The sequence below is a fragment of the Narcine bancroftii genome, chromosome 14 (genome assembly GCF_036971445.1).
Source record: "Narcine bancroftii isolate sNarBan1 chromosome 14, sNarBan1.hap1, whole genome shotgun sequence".
Taxonomy (NCBI): domain Eukaryota; kingdom Metazoa; phylum Chordata; class Chondrichthyes; order Torpediniformes; family Narcinidae; genus Narcine; species Narcine bancroftii.
The window spans coordinates 58,762,012-58,777,862 of NC_091482.1; the positions used below are offsets into that span (position 1 = coordinate 58,762,012).

A 15,851-nucleotide genomic window follows, 5' to 3' on the forward strand; every position below is an offset into this window, starting at 1 on the left:
TAGCCTGGTTAGTAATAGCATAGCGGTTAACACCATGTTGTTACAGTGCTAGCAATCTGGACTGGGGTTCGAATCCCGTGCTGTTCGTTCGTAAGGAGTTTGTACGTTCTCCACGTGTCTGCGTGGTTTCCTCTGGATGCTTCGGTTTCCTCCCACCCTTCAAATACATACTGGAGTTTTAGGTCAATTGGGTGTTGTTGGGGTGGCACGGGCTCATGGGCTGAAAGGATTATTAATGTGTTCTATATTTCAAAAAAATTCAAAAATAGAGAGAGTGCAGAGAAGGTTCACGAGAATGTTGACAGGATTTCAAGGTTTGAGTTACAGGGAAAGGTGCAGACTGGGGCTTTTTTCTCTGGAGCGTAGAAGATTGAGAGGGGACTTGATAGAGGTGTTTAAGATTTTAAAAGGGACAGACAGAGTAAACGTGGATAGGCTTTTTCAAAGGGTGGTGGGGATGTGGAATGAGCTCCCGACAGACGTGGTCGAAGCGGGATCATTGGTTACATTTAAGGAAAGACTAGATAGTTACATGGATAGGAGAGGACTGGAGAGGTATGGACCGGGTGCTGGTCAGTGGGACTAGGAGGGTGAGGATTTGTTACGGCATGGACTAGTAGGGCCGAACTGGCCTGTTCTGTGCTGTAAGTGGTTATATGGTTATGTAGAATCAAATTTTGTTTTTCAACTCGAGCTCTTTAACAGCCTGCAAAGTGAAATCAATCATTTTATGTACCAACTTCACTGAAGTCCATCGTAAACCTGAACCTGTTGCAGTCATATGGAGGTGTCATGTGATTTGTGATATTGCTATCTGAAGCAGCGTTTCATGCAGATTACAATAATTGTGAAGAATGACTCGAGAATGATAACTTCCATTTGTGAAAGGGTGCTTTTTAGAATTTGAGAAGCTTTGGATAATAAAAAAGGCAGCTGATTTGCTTAATTACCTTCCAGATGTTGTCAAAGGTGAGAAGGTCAAACCTGTTTTTGATGAGCCTCCCAACCCAACAAATGTAGAAGAAAGTTTACAACGAATAAAAGACAATGACCCAGGGCTTGTGGAAATTAATCTTAATAACATTAAGGTAAGAGACCTCCTAATGAGTCTCGTAGTATTTTTGGTTGATTTTACTTGAATTCTGCATTATTGCAATTAACAAAAGCTATAAGCTATTCTAATAAGCCAATTAGTTCCTGGATATGTCTGGTTCATGACTGCTCAGATTATAGCAGTGGTTTTCAAACTGTGCCCCTAAACTCATTCCTCCTCAAGCAATCCTGTGGCATAAGTGCTCCGTGATTAGTAAGGGATTAAGGTGGGATGTGAGTGGAAAGAAAAAGGTTTGAAAACCACAGTTTTAATCATACCTCATTGACTCGTTATGTGCACAGTTTCATAACTCCAAAGGAAATGGACCAATGAGAATTTTTCTCCAGCAAAATATTTCAGTAACAATTGGGTCTTCCCTTCCCACTCACATACCACCTTAAGCAATCCCTTCCTAATCACAGAGCACCTATGATCCAATTGTTACTGAAATATTTTGCTGGAGAAAAATTGTCATTGGTCCATTTCCTTTGGAGTTATGAAACTGCACATATCGAGTCAATGAGGTATGATTAAAACTGTGGTTTTCAAACCTTTTTCTTCCACTCACATCCCACTTTAATCCCTTACTAATCACAGAGCATTTATGGCATAGGGTTGCTTAAGGTGGAATGTAAGTTTGGGGTGGGGTGGGGCACAATTTGAAAACCTCTGGATTATAGTGTCCAGAAAGTTCTTGGCACCTTAAATCTCTGATGGGAGTTCTGAGGCAATGTGCAAACAGCAGTTAGAAACTCTCAGCATCCCAAGTAGCCTATGAAGCAACCGAAACTATCAGCCTGTCTTGCTCACAAGAGACCGCAGACTCTGCATAGAAATTGGCAGGTTCAGAACTGGAAAGGAAATGGTTGTCCTTGACAATGAAGGATTGCCTGAGGGAAAACAGTGGCTGATTGGCAAAATGTCTGGTAGTCAAAATTATGTATGCAAGATCCAGCTTCTGATCTGGGATTATATATGTTTGCTCATTTTAAACCCCCCCCACCTCCACCAGTGATTTTTTTTTCTTGTAGTGCCATTAAACTCCATTACCCAAGAAATGAAATTGGCTTCAAAGGCCGGTCTCTGTTCAAATTTGCATGAAAGTCCTTTTATTCAGAATGAAATGTAGAATTATCCATTCTCTCTTGCACCATCCAGTGTTAACGTGTCCTAAGTCAGAGGCTTGTAAAATGATGAGAAAAAAGTGGTCAATAAATGACGCAAAGCTATTTTCAGAACAGCGACCTTGGTTCGAATCCGATGCTGTCTGTAAAGAGTTTGTATTTCTCACCGTGTCTGCGTGGGTTTTCCCTGGTTTCCTCTGATCTTCCAAAATGTATGAGATTGTAAGTTAATTTGGGTGTAATTGGGCAGTACAGGACTAAATGGCCAAATCGGCTTCTACCATTATGTAAATAAGAGAAAATGAAAGTGAAATAAATTAAAAAATATTTTTTTTCAAAGAATGTCTACAACATTTATTAATTCATGAATCTTTCAGATTTTCAACAAAAGCATATTTGGCAAGCCTGTCAATCCAACTGGATGACTAGTTAGCAGAAACTGGGAGGACAGAGAAGCAAGGTAAATACTCATCATTTATTTGTATTTGTTTTTAGAATATTCCAATTCCAACGCTAAAAGACTTTGCAGAAGCATTGAAAAAAAATTCTCATCTGAAGAAGTTTAGTTTGGCAGCAACTCGGAGCAATGATCCCATTGCTTTTGTAAGTTTTATTTTCATCTAGTTGTCTATTCACAAGACTTATTCTGTCTGGTTTTCTAGTGAATTAACTTGAAATTGCGGTCAAAAAAATATGAAAATTAGCTTTCAACATCCCATGACAACACCCTTCCTTGCCTTGTGACTGCTATAGGTCAAAACTAAGGCAATTGTACAAGATGAACTATATTTTTTATTAGTTATGTAGCTGAATAATATTTGACACAAAGGCAGCTGCTGTTGAGTCATTTTTAAAATTTGTCTTGGACTCCAGAAATTGTTTTCCAAAAAGCTCATGTTTTAGCCTTCTTTCCTTAGTCCATGAAGCATCAATTGAGACAGAATTAAATCCATAAATTCAACTGAGTAGGAAAATAGAAACATTTGAATCAAATGAGATTTCAGAATGTTGTTAAAATGAAATCTGTAACTGATGGTCCGGGAAACAATAGATGGGTGTGCAGGTGAACCAAGTAATTGGGAAAGCTGTTGAATTTGGAAACTTTTAATACAATTTTGCAGGGTGTTGATGAGACTGCAACTTGTGCAGTTTTGGAATCTATGCCGTTGTATAGAGTGATCCTGAAACCCCCAGCATCTGCAAACTTAACTACAAATGAACAGGTTAAGTAAATGGGCAGAGATGAAGTTTACTTTTGGAAGCTGAAATTCCCATTTTGCAAGGAAAAATAAAGGAATAGATTGTTAAGTTGTGGAATGCAAAGGGATCTCATCAGTTCTTCGTGCACGTTAGAATTTAAATGATTCATTTTCGAGACTAACCCTGGTAACACTTCACAAATTTTGTTCTAAAAGGCATTAGCAGATATGCTACGACAAAATACAACACTTAAAAGTTTAAATATTGAGTCAAACTTCATCACTGGTGTTGGTATGCAGTTGATCATAGATGCACTGAAAGAAAATGAAACTTTAATGGAGATCAAGATTGATAATCAGGTAAGCTTTTTTTTGCAAATGTTCATTGGTGTACTGAGGTTAAAACAGTATTTATTGTCTAATTCCTGTTGGATTTTCACTGATTAAGTAGGCTGCATTAAAGCTGAACCAACTTTACCAATGCTCAGCTAATTTTGTTGCACAAATTAATTATTCATGCTTTCTAAATAGAAGTAAACTTTGCATCAGTCCACATTAACCATTTGGTGTATGAAGATTTAAAAAGATATATGGGAATATATTATATTTGCATTTTTTTAAAAAAATTCTTGAATGAATTTGCACATTTATAGAATGCATTTTTAAGTCTGGTAGCTACTTCACAAAATTACTGCAGTAATACCCCAATTATCTGGAATTCAAGGCTCTGGCAGCATCAAGCAACTGGGGGGGGGGGGGGAATTGAGGAAAATAAATAGTTTTTGGGGGAAAAAAAAATTTAAATTTGGCACCTCCAGTAATTAGTTCACCAATGGCGCAACACACAGTCTCAAGCATCTGGAAAATTCACTTTTCCAGCATCTACTAATCAACATAGGTGCCAGATGATTGGAGTTTTATTGTATAATTTTGTAAAGATTAAAGCTTTTAAATAAATATGCAGTTAATACACCTGAACTGTATTTTGAGCATTCACAAACCATTTTCAGCTACCTCTTAAAATGTCCAGTCAAACTGCTTGAACCTTCGAATTATGTTATGACAAGAAAAGTGGCAGAGTGAATTTAATTCATCAATGTCTTTCTGGTCACAGCGCCAGCAACTAGGTGCAACGGTTGAAATGGAAATAGCGCAAATGTTGGAAAGAAACAACTCTATTTTGAAATTTGGGTATCAGTTTATGCAACAAGGACCACGAGCCAGGGCAGCTGCAGCCATAACTAAAAACAATGATTTAGGTAAGTAAGATCCAGTTACCTCTGTGATATCACAGCCGCCTGATTCCAGAAGGGAATTTTCTATTACCCCACACCAAAGCAATGTTTATTCCATGGTGGTGCACCTTTGGAATATAATTATTAGTCTGTTTAAATGTTGGAAAAATCCAGCTTTATTGGAAAGAAATGGTTGACATTTTTGGTCCAGATCTCTTCATCAGAATTGGAAATCCTCCGAATTCTTGCCTAAATTAACATTTATTATGGATGGTAAAACCTAAGAGCTCCACCTTCTGAAACAACTCTTTGGCAAGTACAAGATCTATGATAAGAATTTATCAGTGCAAAATATTAACTTTTTTTTCTTTGGCCTACTTAGTCTGCTGAGGGATTTTATTTTTGAATTTTTTTTGAAGTTTTTAACGCCCAAAGGAAGCGAATAGAATTTGTTCACAGTACATTGCAGTGGCAGTCACATGTTTCTTAAAAAGGCACGATTCCAGGAGACATTTGACAAATAGAAGTAGGTTTAACCAATTGTTTATTACCTAAGTATTATCTCTATGTTCAGAATCCCAGAGATATGAAGCAATTTGAATACAAGACAAACAGTGGTTATTAAGTGTTCCGTTACATTTGAAGCTTGGATTATTACAAGGGAATTGAATTCAGATGACCAGACTCTCTCTCTCCAATAACTACACCCTACCTACATGTTTTGGAAGCATATGGAAATAGAAGTTGAATTTTGTTTCCGTTAACTTGTGTAATGATGCCAACCAGAAGTGACTAGGGACTGATCTTGCCCCTTTCCTGAGCAGATTATTCTAATTCTTGAGTTTTTTTGGAGTTCTAATTCTGCAAATCAGTACCTTTAGGTGGTGAAGGAATTGGGTGAGCTATCGTGATACATGTTCCTTCCTTGAAAGCCACAAAAGCTTGATGTTTTTTTGTGGGTTTTGACTATTTGAGTGTTACTGCTTGCATTAGATGATGCAAGATAAGAAATAGAAGCAGGACTGGGACATCTGACCTGGCAATCCTCCACCATTCAATAAGATCTGATCTGGCTATGGATTTTACTCCATTCACCTGCCTTTTCAACAAAAACTCTTAATTCCCCTACTATGCAAAAATCTCTAACCATGTCTTAAATTATATATAACAAGGTAGCGTTTATTGCTCCCTTAGGTAGAAAAGTCCAACTTGTCACAGGCTGTATACTTCCATTGTTTTGGAGTGATTTTAGAATGACCAATGCACCCACCGTTTCCCCACCCTTGCAAGTATTTTTGCATTTCTGTTAATGTTCTCCATCATTAGACCAATCGAATGACAAAAAAAAGCTTACTATATAGTGATTGGCCATGGCACTGTAGTTAGTAAACATTGACACTGCAATCGACTGAGCAGGGCACTTTGGGTTTCCATGTGTGGATATGAATTAAAATGGATCCCATGAAGGAAATTCAATTCTTGATGTTATCTCATTAGCATCAGGGAGAACTGTGAATAATAATATCACACTATCCCAAACAGTCAAAATAAAACCAGCAAGCAAAAGTCCTAGCTGAAATTTCATACAAATGGTTGCTTCCTGCAAAATGACAAAGTAAATCTCTTGGGCAATTCACTGTGGAAACTTTCTTCATGCACAATTTTGGGAAAGATTCTGACGCTTTAGTAGAAATCTGGTGATCCTAAATAGTAGCATTAGTTCTGAATCTTTGTTGGTATAATGTTCATCTGAAACTATCCTTGTCGATTTTTCTTAATTTTCAAAACAATGCAATTTTCCTGAAAACATTTTTATCTCCCCTTAAACAAGCTGAAAAGTTTCACTTTTATCTGCTAAATTTTTGTTCTGCTAGTTGCTGTCATCTTGATTCTTCTTGAGTCTGGGATATGAGCAAATTTATTCTTCATGCAACTTTCCAACTGTCCGGCCATGAAGTTTCAAATGGTATTTAAGTGTGAGCATGTAGAAATTGAAGTTATTGAACTAATCACCAGTTTTCCGTAATTACACTAATGTTTTGTTCTTTAAACTTGATCTTCAGTTTTGTATATTTCTGAGAGTTTCTGAAACTTTGTTTGACTGCACGTTTCAACACTTAGTGGACTTGAAATATTCTAAATTTCCAAAAGATTGTGTCTGTTCTACAGTTGGTGACTACAGTTTTTTTTCCTGTTTATAAATACAGTTCGTAAAAAGCGTGTTGAAGGAGATGCATCTTAACGGTAACCTGGAGCCTGTGCCTGGTGCTGTATTTCATCCTATGGAAGATCCACTACAGTGTATTGGGCAAGTTGCCAAGACTAGGTCAAGGCATTCGTATATTTGCTGTCTGGGTAGAAGGGAAAAGACTGGAATTTAACTCCACTATTCTAATAGTAAGTGTCGTTTAGCAGTAACTTTTACCCACAAGCATCACTTCTTCTTTAACTTTTTCCAGGGGACCTTATGACTAGCACCAAACTCTCTTGTTATGCAAAAATATGTTAGATTAAAATATCCAGGACAGGAAAAGTGTTTAACTTGAAATTTGCACTGTGCCCAATATCAAGTATTTTTAAATCTTTTATAAACTGTCATTAAAATTGTGCTAAAATTGTAATGTCTTGTGCAGTTGAGTGTCATTTTTGTACTTCATTTAAGCTTCTAATGCAACTAAGACAAAATACTTTAAAAAAAAAAAAAAAAATTTTTTTGTATTAATTAAAGGCTACAATGAAGGTGTGTTGGGACTTTGATTTGGCCATGCTGTGCAGAATTAAACCAGTAGCTGTTGATTTTCCACACTGGGAAGAACCTTTCAAATCAAGTCTTAACACAAATAATTCTTGAAACTTCCTGCCAAAACAGCTATTGCAAATCTTAAATGCGTTGATACTATTCTGTGCAAATTACGTTTGATTACCAAAATGGTTTGCATTAATGGAAACTGCTAGAACAAAGTAATAAACTTGTTTCATATAATCTGAACAGACTGTTAGTTGGCAATGGTCATAACTGTTTAACCAAAGATGTATAAATCTGGACCTTTCAGTTTTTTTCCTCCTAATTCATTATTGTATTGAAACCAGCATACATTTCCATTAGGCAAATTGGATTCTATGGAGTACTGAAGCTAATGGTATTAAAAAAAATCTGAACAATGCTCACGAGGTATTAATGGTTTGTTTTTTAAAAAAATCCATGCCAACCTACACTGCAAGATCCATGCAGTAAAAAAAAAATTCCCCTTAATTTTTATTTTCTGATGTATATTAAAAGTGTGGCAGCATGCCTAATATTATAGGAAATGTCTGAATGCAAGATCCATGTATATGTCTGCACGTTGTGAATGCTGTCTGAAGTCCAAGGCCTTGTGAATGTTTGTGTGGTTAAGCTATGTTTTGATAACAATAGCCCTCTCATTGTCGGCCCATGTTTTCTCTGTCAGTAATGCATTGCCATGACGTGGTGGTTCTTTCAAACCTTCTTTTAATGGGATTTTATAAAGAAAGTAATTAACTCCTCAACTGTTTAAAAGTTAAAGCTTATAGAAAAAAAAGATCATGGATGAGAATCTGACTTGTAGTAATTGTCAAATTAAAAATGGATTGTTTAACATAATTGTATCACGTAGACTATTTCTGAACTGGCAAAAGCCTTTCAAAAGGTGTAGGATTGTTCTGTTTTATTGAATAATGGTTTCAATCTAAGTAAACTGCATAAGAATGTGTTAAATGAGGGAAGTTTATGTAAAACAATGCTGTGAATGTTTAAAATGTACAGCATTCTACAATAAAACCTGAGGGATAATAAAGTTTTTAATACTGAAGTACTGTTGTTTTTTTCATTATCATTCTCAATTTGGAGACATTTGATAAGGTACCACAAAGAATATATTGATAAGAAGCCAAGGTATTAGAGAGCAAATTAGTAAGAGGATTAGCTAGCCACGTTAAAACTGATTTAAGAGATGAATCATTTGTCAGTGGTGTGCCACGGATCAGTACAGGGTTCACTTTTTATTATCTATAATGATTTGGATGAGAATGTATGTGGCATGTTTTATAAATTTGCTGATGACATTCAAATTGATTGTAGAGCTGACAGTGGAAAATGTTATTTAAGGTTACAACATACAACAGGATCTAGATCAACTGGAAAAGTGGGCCAAGGAATAACGGTTGGAATTTAATTTGGACATGTGGGCGGAAATGCATTTTGGTAAGTTAACCAGGGGCAGTAAATGATGTTACCCTGGAGTGTGCTGTAAAGCAAACCCAGTTATACAGATGTATTTTTCCCTGAAAATGGCAACGTGGGTAGAAAGTGTTTGGCACACTTGATTTCAAGTTCAAGATTGTCATACAACCCAATGAAACTTCATCTCTGCAGACCATGGTTCGCACACAAAAACACAGTACATCAAGATAATTTAATTAACATAAATGTATAGAAATATTTGAGATGATTTTCACAGCTACAGGATACTATTCAGTGTCCCCAGCTTGACAATCCTCATTTTTGATGCTTCTGTACCATTACTTTGATGGTTGTGGGTTGAAGATACTGTGTCCTGGATGGAAAGAGTCTTCTATAATTCTTTGAGCACTATTTAGACAGCACTCCCAGTAAATGTCATCCATAGGGAAAGGTAGGGCCCAGTGATTGTCTTAGCTGTTTTAATGATCCTCTGTATAGACTTCTAGTCTGATGCTTTGAAGCTACCGTAATGCACAATGACACAGCACTCTCAATTGTGCTTCAATAAAAGGTTGTAAATGTGGAGGTTAGTCACCTGGCCCTCCTTGGGAAGCATAGGCACTACCGTACCTTCCTGACTAATAAGGAGATGTTGCAAGTCCAGGATGGGTCATCCTTTGCACGCAAGTAACTTGGTGCTCTCGACTCTTTCCACGACGGAACTATTGATGTGTAGTGGAGAATGGACTGGATTTGAGTACATTGTGATACAGATGTGGGCAATGCCACATTTGCAATACTCTGATCACATAGCTACAAGAAGCATGCTATCAAACTGAAAGGGTACCAAAAAAAATCATTAGTGGGAGACTGGAGGGCAAGGAGAGCCTGGATAGACTGGGACTTTTTTCCCTGGAGCATAGGGTTGATGTTATAGTGATGTACAAAATAATGAATTGGTATTAAATCATCTGGCATCAATCAAAATGGAAGGAATCTGCAATGTTTCCCATGGGAGAAGTGGGTGAAAGGAATCTAAGACCAGGAAAAGGAAAAGATGTTTAAGTCTGAAATAAAGTTGCTTTGCTTGTGTAGTGAACCTGTGCAGAGGGAGGTCAGGTCACATTGTACTTGAGAAGGAAATGGATTTCCAGCTGCAGGCAGCAAAATACGAGTTTGTGATAAAGGATCGTAATGAATGGCAGAGTAGGCTGAAGGCCAGTGATTTTCCCCCCTTTAAGTGGAGACCACCTCCTCTCCAGTAGGTACAAACTTCCCAGTCCTCATCCCAAACTTTTCTTGTTTCATTGGTACTCTGAACTTGTATTGGCCATGAGACCTGTCACCTACTCGGATGGCTTTTTTTCTATTAAGCTGGTGAGCCTCCGGCTTTCTTCTACTCACTCTGTGCTAAAATGGCCTTGTTTTTAAAATCTACGTCATCCATTTTTAAAAAATCTGTAACATCTCTCTTGCGAATTAGTCTCATTTCAAACCATCTTCTCTCAAGTTCTTGAGTGTAACGTAACTTCTCAGATACAGACTTTATCTCAATACCTGTTTTGGTTTGTCTGCCATGGAAATGGAAAAGCACTACTTGGTCACCAATTATGTGCTGGTTAATGATGACAAATGAATTTTTCATACAAATAAAATGAAGTAATTGAACATTTTATATCTTGAGTTGGGTTTATTGTCATCTGATTGAACAAGTACAGCTTGACAAGCAGCGTTCTCTGGTCATCTGTACAAAACACGCAGACCCACAATCAGACATAATGCACAGACAAACAAGACGTGTAGGACAAGTATCCATCTGCAAATATTGTTTCATGACTGAACATCTCAGTTATTGTGAGCAGCTTCTTTGATCGTTCGTCTCTGTTCAAAATCACATTCAGCTTTTACTCTGGGAAATGCACCCCATTAAGGTTGCGTTTAACTTCTAGATTTTGTTTTGAAACTAATTCTTGAAATGTTAATCAAGAATTTTCAAAATGTAATTTAAATATAAGTAGTTAATATCTGTTATTTAGCCTCAATGATTCCAGCCATACACATTTACATTCAAAGGCTAGAACTGACTTTTGCATTGCACTTATCAGTGATAGTACTTTGTATCCAGTAATAATTAGCAAGTCGAGGACATGATGGTAAAATGCAGCTCTGCAATGCATCTTGGTAGTGAGTTACATGAGAGAACAACATTCTGGGCTTGGTGTTGGAGACTCATGATTGAGAGGCTCCTTTCTCAATTCTTTGCCAAGTAAGTGGTTTCTTGGATAAGGTGCAATGGAATGGCTGTTCGAGAAACAAAATGTGCTCTGAATCTATATTACAAAGAATGAGGCTGCAAGTATGAAGGAGAACTTGAAACCAGTTTGTGCTCAAACTACAGTAATTTTGAGAGAATGTTGTATTTATCCTGTGGTGTGTTGGATTAGCTCAGTGACTTTGGATTTCTTCCAAGCCAGAAGGTGACTTTGTGCCTAAGTACATGTGCAATAAACTGAACAACTTAAAAGTTGCATTAATAAAATATGAACTGCAATTCCCACATGGAAGTGTTAAAGAAAAAAAAAACCTGTGCTTGCTGGAACACATAGGTGGTAAATAAATAATACATAACCATTACTGATATCAGCATGTTTTCCATCCTGCACCATTATAGTAACATGATTTTGGCTTCTGTGGTAGAATATGTAGATTAATTTTTCATGCAGGTTTTCAAATCCTCTCGAGTTTGATAGCTTCCATCTAACTTCCAGTTTTTGTAATCCTTTGATCTTTATTCTTTCAATTATAGCTACTTTGGATTCTTTAATTTTAATTACTTCACCTCTGCAAGCTTTGCCTTTAGCTACCCAGACTAAGTAAATGCTACTTGTAAGTTTTAATTGTTCATATCTTGCTATTGTCCAGCCAGAAATGGTTTTCATCACTGCTTGGTTAAGTGTGACTATTCAACAGGCAATTACTTTCCCAAAATGCAGCTAATTTTGACTCTTAATAAGTTATGAGGGAAACTTTGATAAACTTGTACCAGTGACTGCAAACAACTGCATTTTATTAATTAGATTTTTCCATTCTCATTTATAAGGTGAATAACCAGTTTTTGCATCTGTAACCTTCAGGATAAGGGCTAATATGTTGGAGTTGATCCACCTTTTGAGTGATGTGTGGTAGGTGTTTCGTGCCATTTGAGTAATTCATGGTATGAAAGAAACACTCAAGGACATCATTCTCTCAATCAAATAGTTGATGTGTTTTGGCTGGGTGTTAGCCTAGTTACGTCATAAGGTGACAATCTTTTAGAATTATTACTGACCACAACTTTTCCGAATTGAGGATCTTAAATTAGTTTCTGCACTTTATTGCAATGTACTCCTGAACTAACTTACCATATATATCCTATAGTTTGTAGTGTGAATGGGAGTGATCACTTAGTTTTATAATCTTATTTGGCCCCTAGCACACAAATTAGAAACTACATTTAACAGTTCCTTGTATGGTTTGTTGAATAATTTTAGATGACCTCACTGGTTTCTCTTACAGTTAGATTCTCGGGGAATGAGGTAACTGCATGGACAATGTCTTAAAATTTAGCATGTCATTACACTTGTACAGTACGATCTGGAGTGTTTGTACAATTTCAAATTCGGTACCTCTCCAAGTATGGTATTTTTCTACTTCTCTAATCATTTTTGAGCTCTGGTAACCCTGCATACACCCAATTCTGCAGGTTGAATTTACTCCAAGCATGTAATCTTAGTGATGATTTTAAGTTTTCCCAGAAAAGGGTAAAAAAGTATGCATCGAGACCTTTGCTCTTTTGGATATAAATTCATTATGCGAGATTGTTGAAGGGTACATTGAGATGAGTTTGTCATTATATAATTACAATATACAGAGGCACTTCCATTGATAAGCAGCCAGCAGTTAAGCACCCTATTTTGCATGTTATATTAAATTTCACTGGGATCACTGAACTTAATAATTTCCTCTTTCAAAACAACATTCCCTGTAATTGACTATTTTTCCCTAAAATATTTCAATGCATTTATGAAAATTAATAAATGAGGAAATTGTGCATCTCTGAGAATTGATTACCTACCACCTTAAGAATTTGGCAGAATAGACAGAATTAGTTTGGCCTGGTATTCAGGGGCTGAATGGCCTCCAGTGTGATTAGGAATTTCTTGTGCGGGAAGGCACCTTCTTGACTACTGTTGGAGATCACTTTAGGTAATGAAAGGAAGGATGGAAGTTTCAGGAGTTTGGTTTGTCTTGTGTGAAGTGTATGATACTAGAACAAAATTAACAAGAAAATTAGGGTAAAAAAAAATTAAAAAAAAAAAGTATAAAAACCATCTGTGAACTCATCCAGTAGAATTACATCAACTGAGTGAGTTGAAAAACAATTAAATGATGAAAATAAGATTCTGCTGCTATTGAGCTGGTAGCCAAAGGATATTTTGATGTATACGTAAGGCATCTAAAATTTGAATGCTTGATCACGATTTCAATGCTAGGGAAATCCCTAAATAAAATTAATGTCACATTGCTTTTGTTTAAATATATAAATAGAAGGTCGAGAGAAATTGTTTCCCATTACTCCCTTTGGTCACATCAGGGTTCTGGTTGCTGTACAGTGCAGAGCCCTGTACAAGTCTTTCAATGAAGATATATTTTTAATCATTTCAGCATGAGAAATCGGTATATTTTGCAAAGTATTGCTACTTTGTGCTTAATTTCTCCTCCAGCTCAGATTAACATCATATAATGGGAATGGTTTCCAAAAAAAAAATTTTTCTAGTTTCAGTCATTTGTAAATGTACTATAAAAATGTAATTTACCATACATGCCTGTGTTTGTAGTAGTTGATGTCATGCAAAAGTCAAACACCCCCTCCCTTATTTTTGGCCCAAAAAAACTGGATTTTCCGTACGTCGCATATAAAAGTCAACCCTACTCCCGCCTTAGTTTTGGCCCCGGCCACCCACCCACTGGAGCTCCCGATCCCTTGACTGCGGACTCTCACCCAGGCTCCGGCTGCCCACTGACCAGAGCTCCTGATGCCCCAACCGCCTGTCCACCAGGGCTCCTGACCGCTCATGCGCGGACTTTCGCCTAGAACCTGGCCACTCGCCCATCCGAGCTCCCAATTCCTTGAACGATACAGGCACTTACCGTGGTCAAAAGTTATGTAATAGTCAACCCCTAAAATTTGGTCCACAGAAGTATATCCGGTAAATATAGCATTAAGTCAGAAGCTGTTAAGACCATGAGGCATTTGAACAGAATTGGGCTATTCTGCTCAAATCGTGACTGATGTATTTTTCCTCTCAACCCCAATCTCCTGCCTTCTCCCCATCACCTTTGACAGCCTTCCTGATCAAGAACCTATCAACCTCTGCTTTAAATATACCCACTGACTTCACCTCTACAGCTCGTTATAACATCGAGTTCCACAGATTCACCAACCTTTGGGTGAAATTTTTTTTCTCCTCGTCTGTTCTAAAGGGTCATCCTTTTATTCTGAGGCGATGCCCTCTGGTCATAGACTCTCCCATTAATGTAAACATTCTTATTTCTTTTATCCTGGTTAATTTTCATTGCAATCAAATGATAAATACATCTTGGTAAAACCTGGTTGTGGGCTCATTGGCATATAAATAATGGAATAGGGCAAACTTTGCCATTATCATTACTAAAAGCAGAATTTCAAATTGTTTAGGATTTTTATTGTAATATTCAAAGTAAATCAAATTAGCTAAGTAATTTTAAAGTTAAACTGTCTATGGGTCAGAATTAAATACAGCTTTGAAAAAACTTGCTAATTTTGTATGGTCTACAGATCTTCAGGAACACTACAGCACTGAAAGAGGTCCTTCGGCCATTCTAGTCTATGCCGAGCTATTATGCATAGTCCCACTGACCTGCACCCAGACTATATCCCTCCATTACCTTCCTGTCCATGTTCCAGTCAAGACTTCTCTAAAATGTCAAAATTGAGCATGCATTCATCAAATCAGCTGGCAGCTCATTTCATGCATTCAGCACTCTCTGCGTGGAGGTTACTTCCCCCCCCCCCCCCCGCCCCACCACACACCATGTTCCCTTTAATATTTTCCCCTTTCACCCTTAATGTATGTCCTTGAGTTTTTAATCTCACCTGGCAGCACAGTTTGCACAACACTGTTATAGGGCCAGCGATCAGGACCCAGATTTGAATCTCATGGTGCCTGTAAGTTGGTATGTTCTTCCCGTGTCTGTGTAAGGTTTTCCCTGGGGGCTCTGGTTTCCTCCCACTGTTCAAAATGTACTGGGAAGGGCCTGTTACCTTGCTGTATGTCTAAATGTTTAAAAATTAACCACAGTGTAAAAAGCTTGTTTGCATTTACTCTATCATAATTTGGTATGCCTTTATCAAATTGCCCCTCATTCTTTTGCGCCTGAGGAAATATAGTTCTAATCTGCTTAACTTTTGAGTCCAGGACGCATCATTGTAAATATCCATTATTCTTTTTCAATCTTATTGATATCTTTCCTGTAGTTAGGTGACCAAAAATACACACAATAATCCAAATTTGACCTCACCAATGTCTTGTACATTGGTGATAACATCCCAACTTCGATACAAAATTATTTGATTTATGAAAGCCAATATGCCAAAGGGACTCTTTACGACCCTATCTACCTGTGACCCCACAATTGAGGAATTGTAAAGGTTCCATTATTGTCACATAGAATGTAAGAGGCATGAAATTCTTTAACTTGGTCTACCGCAAGGAAGGCAGTCACCACTTTGTCCAGCGCCCCTCACGGAAATGAGGCCTCAGCGAGGAACGAACCTGTGACCCTGCTTTTATTTATTCCAACGTTCACTTACTGTTTTTTAAAAATTTCATTTAAAACCACGTCCATAAGCGACCCCTGGTTTTCAAGACCAGTGAGCTATCCAAGCTTCTCACTGAGATTTGAGCCTGTGTATTTGTA

The 15,851-nt window shown here is 37.3% G+C and overlaps 1 protein-coding gene across 7 annotated transcripts in view; it reads left to right on the forward strand.

The window, feature by feature from the left end:
* Nucleotides 1-8,481, forward strand: part of tmod2 (tropomodulin 2) — a 61,088-nt gene extending 52,607 nt beyond the window's left edge. For all 7 annotated transcript variants that reach the window (XM_069911167.1, XM_069911166.1, XM_069911161.1 and 4 more), the window contains 5 exons: nucleotides 958-1,088; nucleotides 2,713-2,820; nucleotides 3,633-3,776; nucleotides 4,531-4,675; nucleotides 6,859-8,481. In XM_069911167.1, coding sequence (XP_069767268.1) covers nucleotides 958-1,088; nucleotides 2,713-2,820; nucleotides 3,633-3,776; nucleotides 4,531-4,675; nucleotides 6,859-6,893 — 563 coding nt within the window. In that variant the 3' untranslated portion in view covers nucleotides 6,894-8,481. The remainder of the gene's footprint in view (nucleotides 1-957; nucleotides 1,089-2,712; nucleotides 2,821-3,632; nucleotides 3,777-4,530; nucleotides 4,676-6,858) is intronic.
* Nucleotides 8,482-15,851: the final 7,370 nt, after the last annotated feature.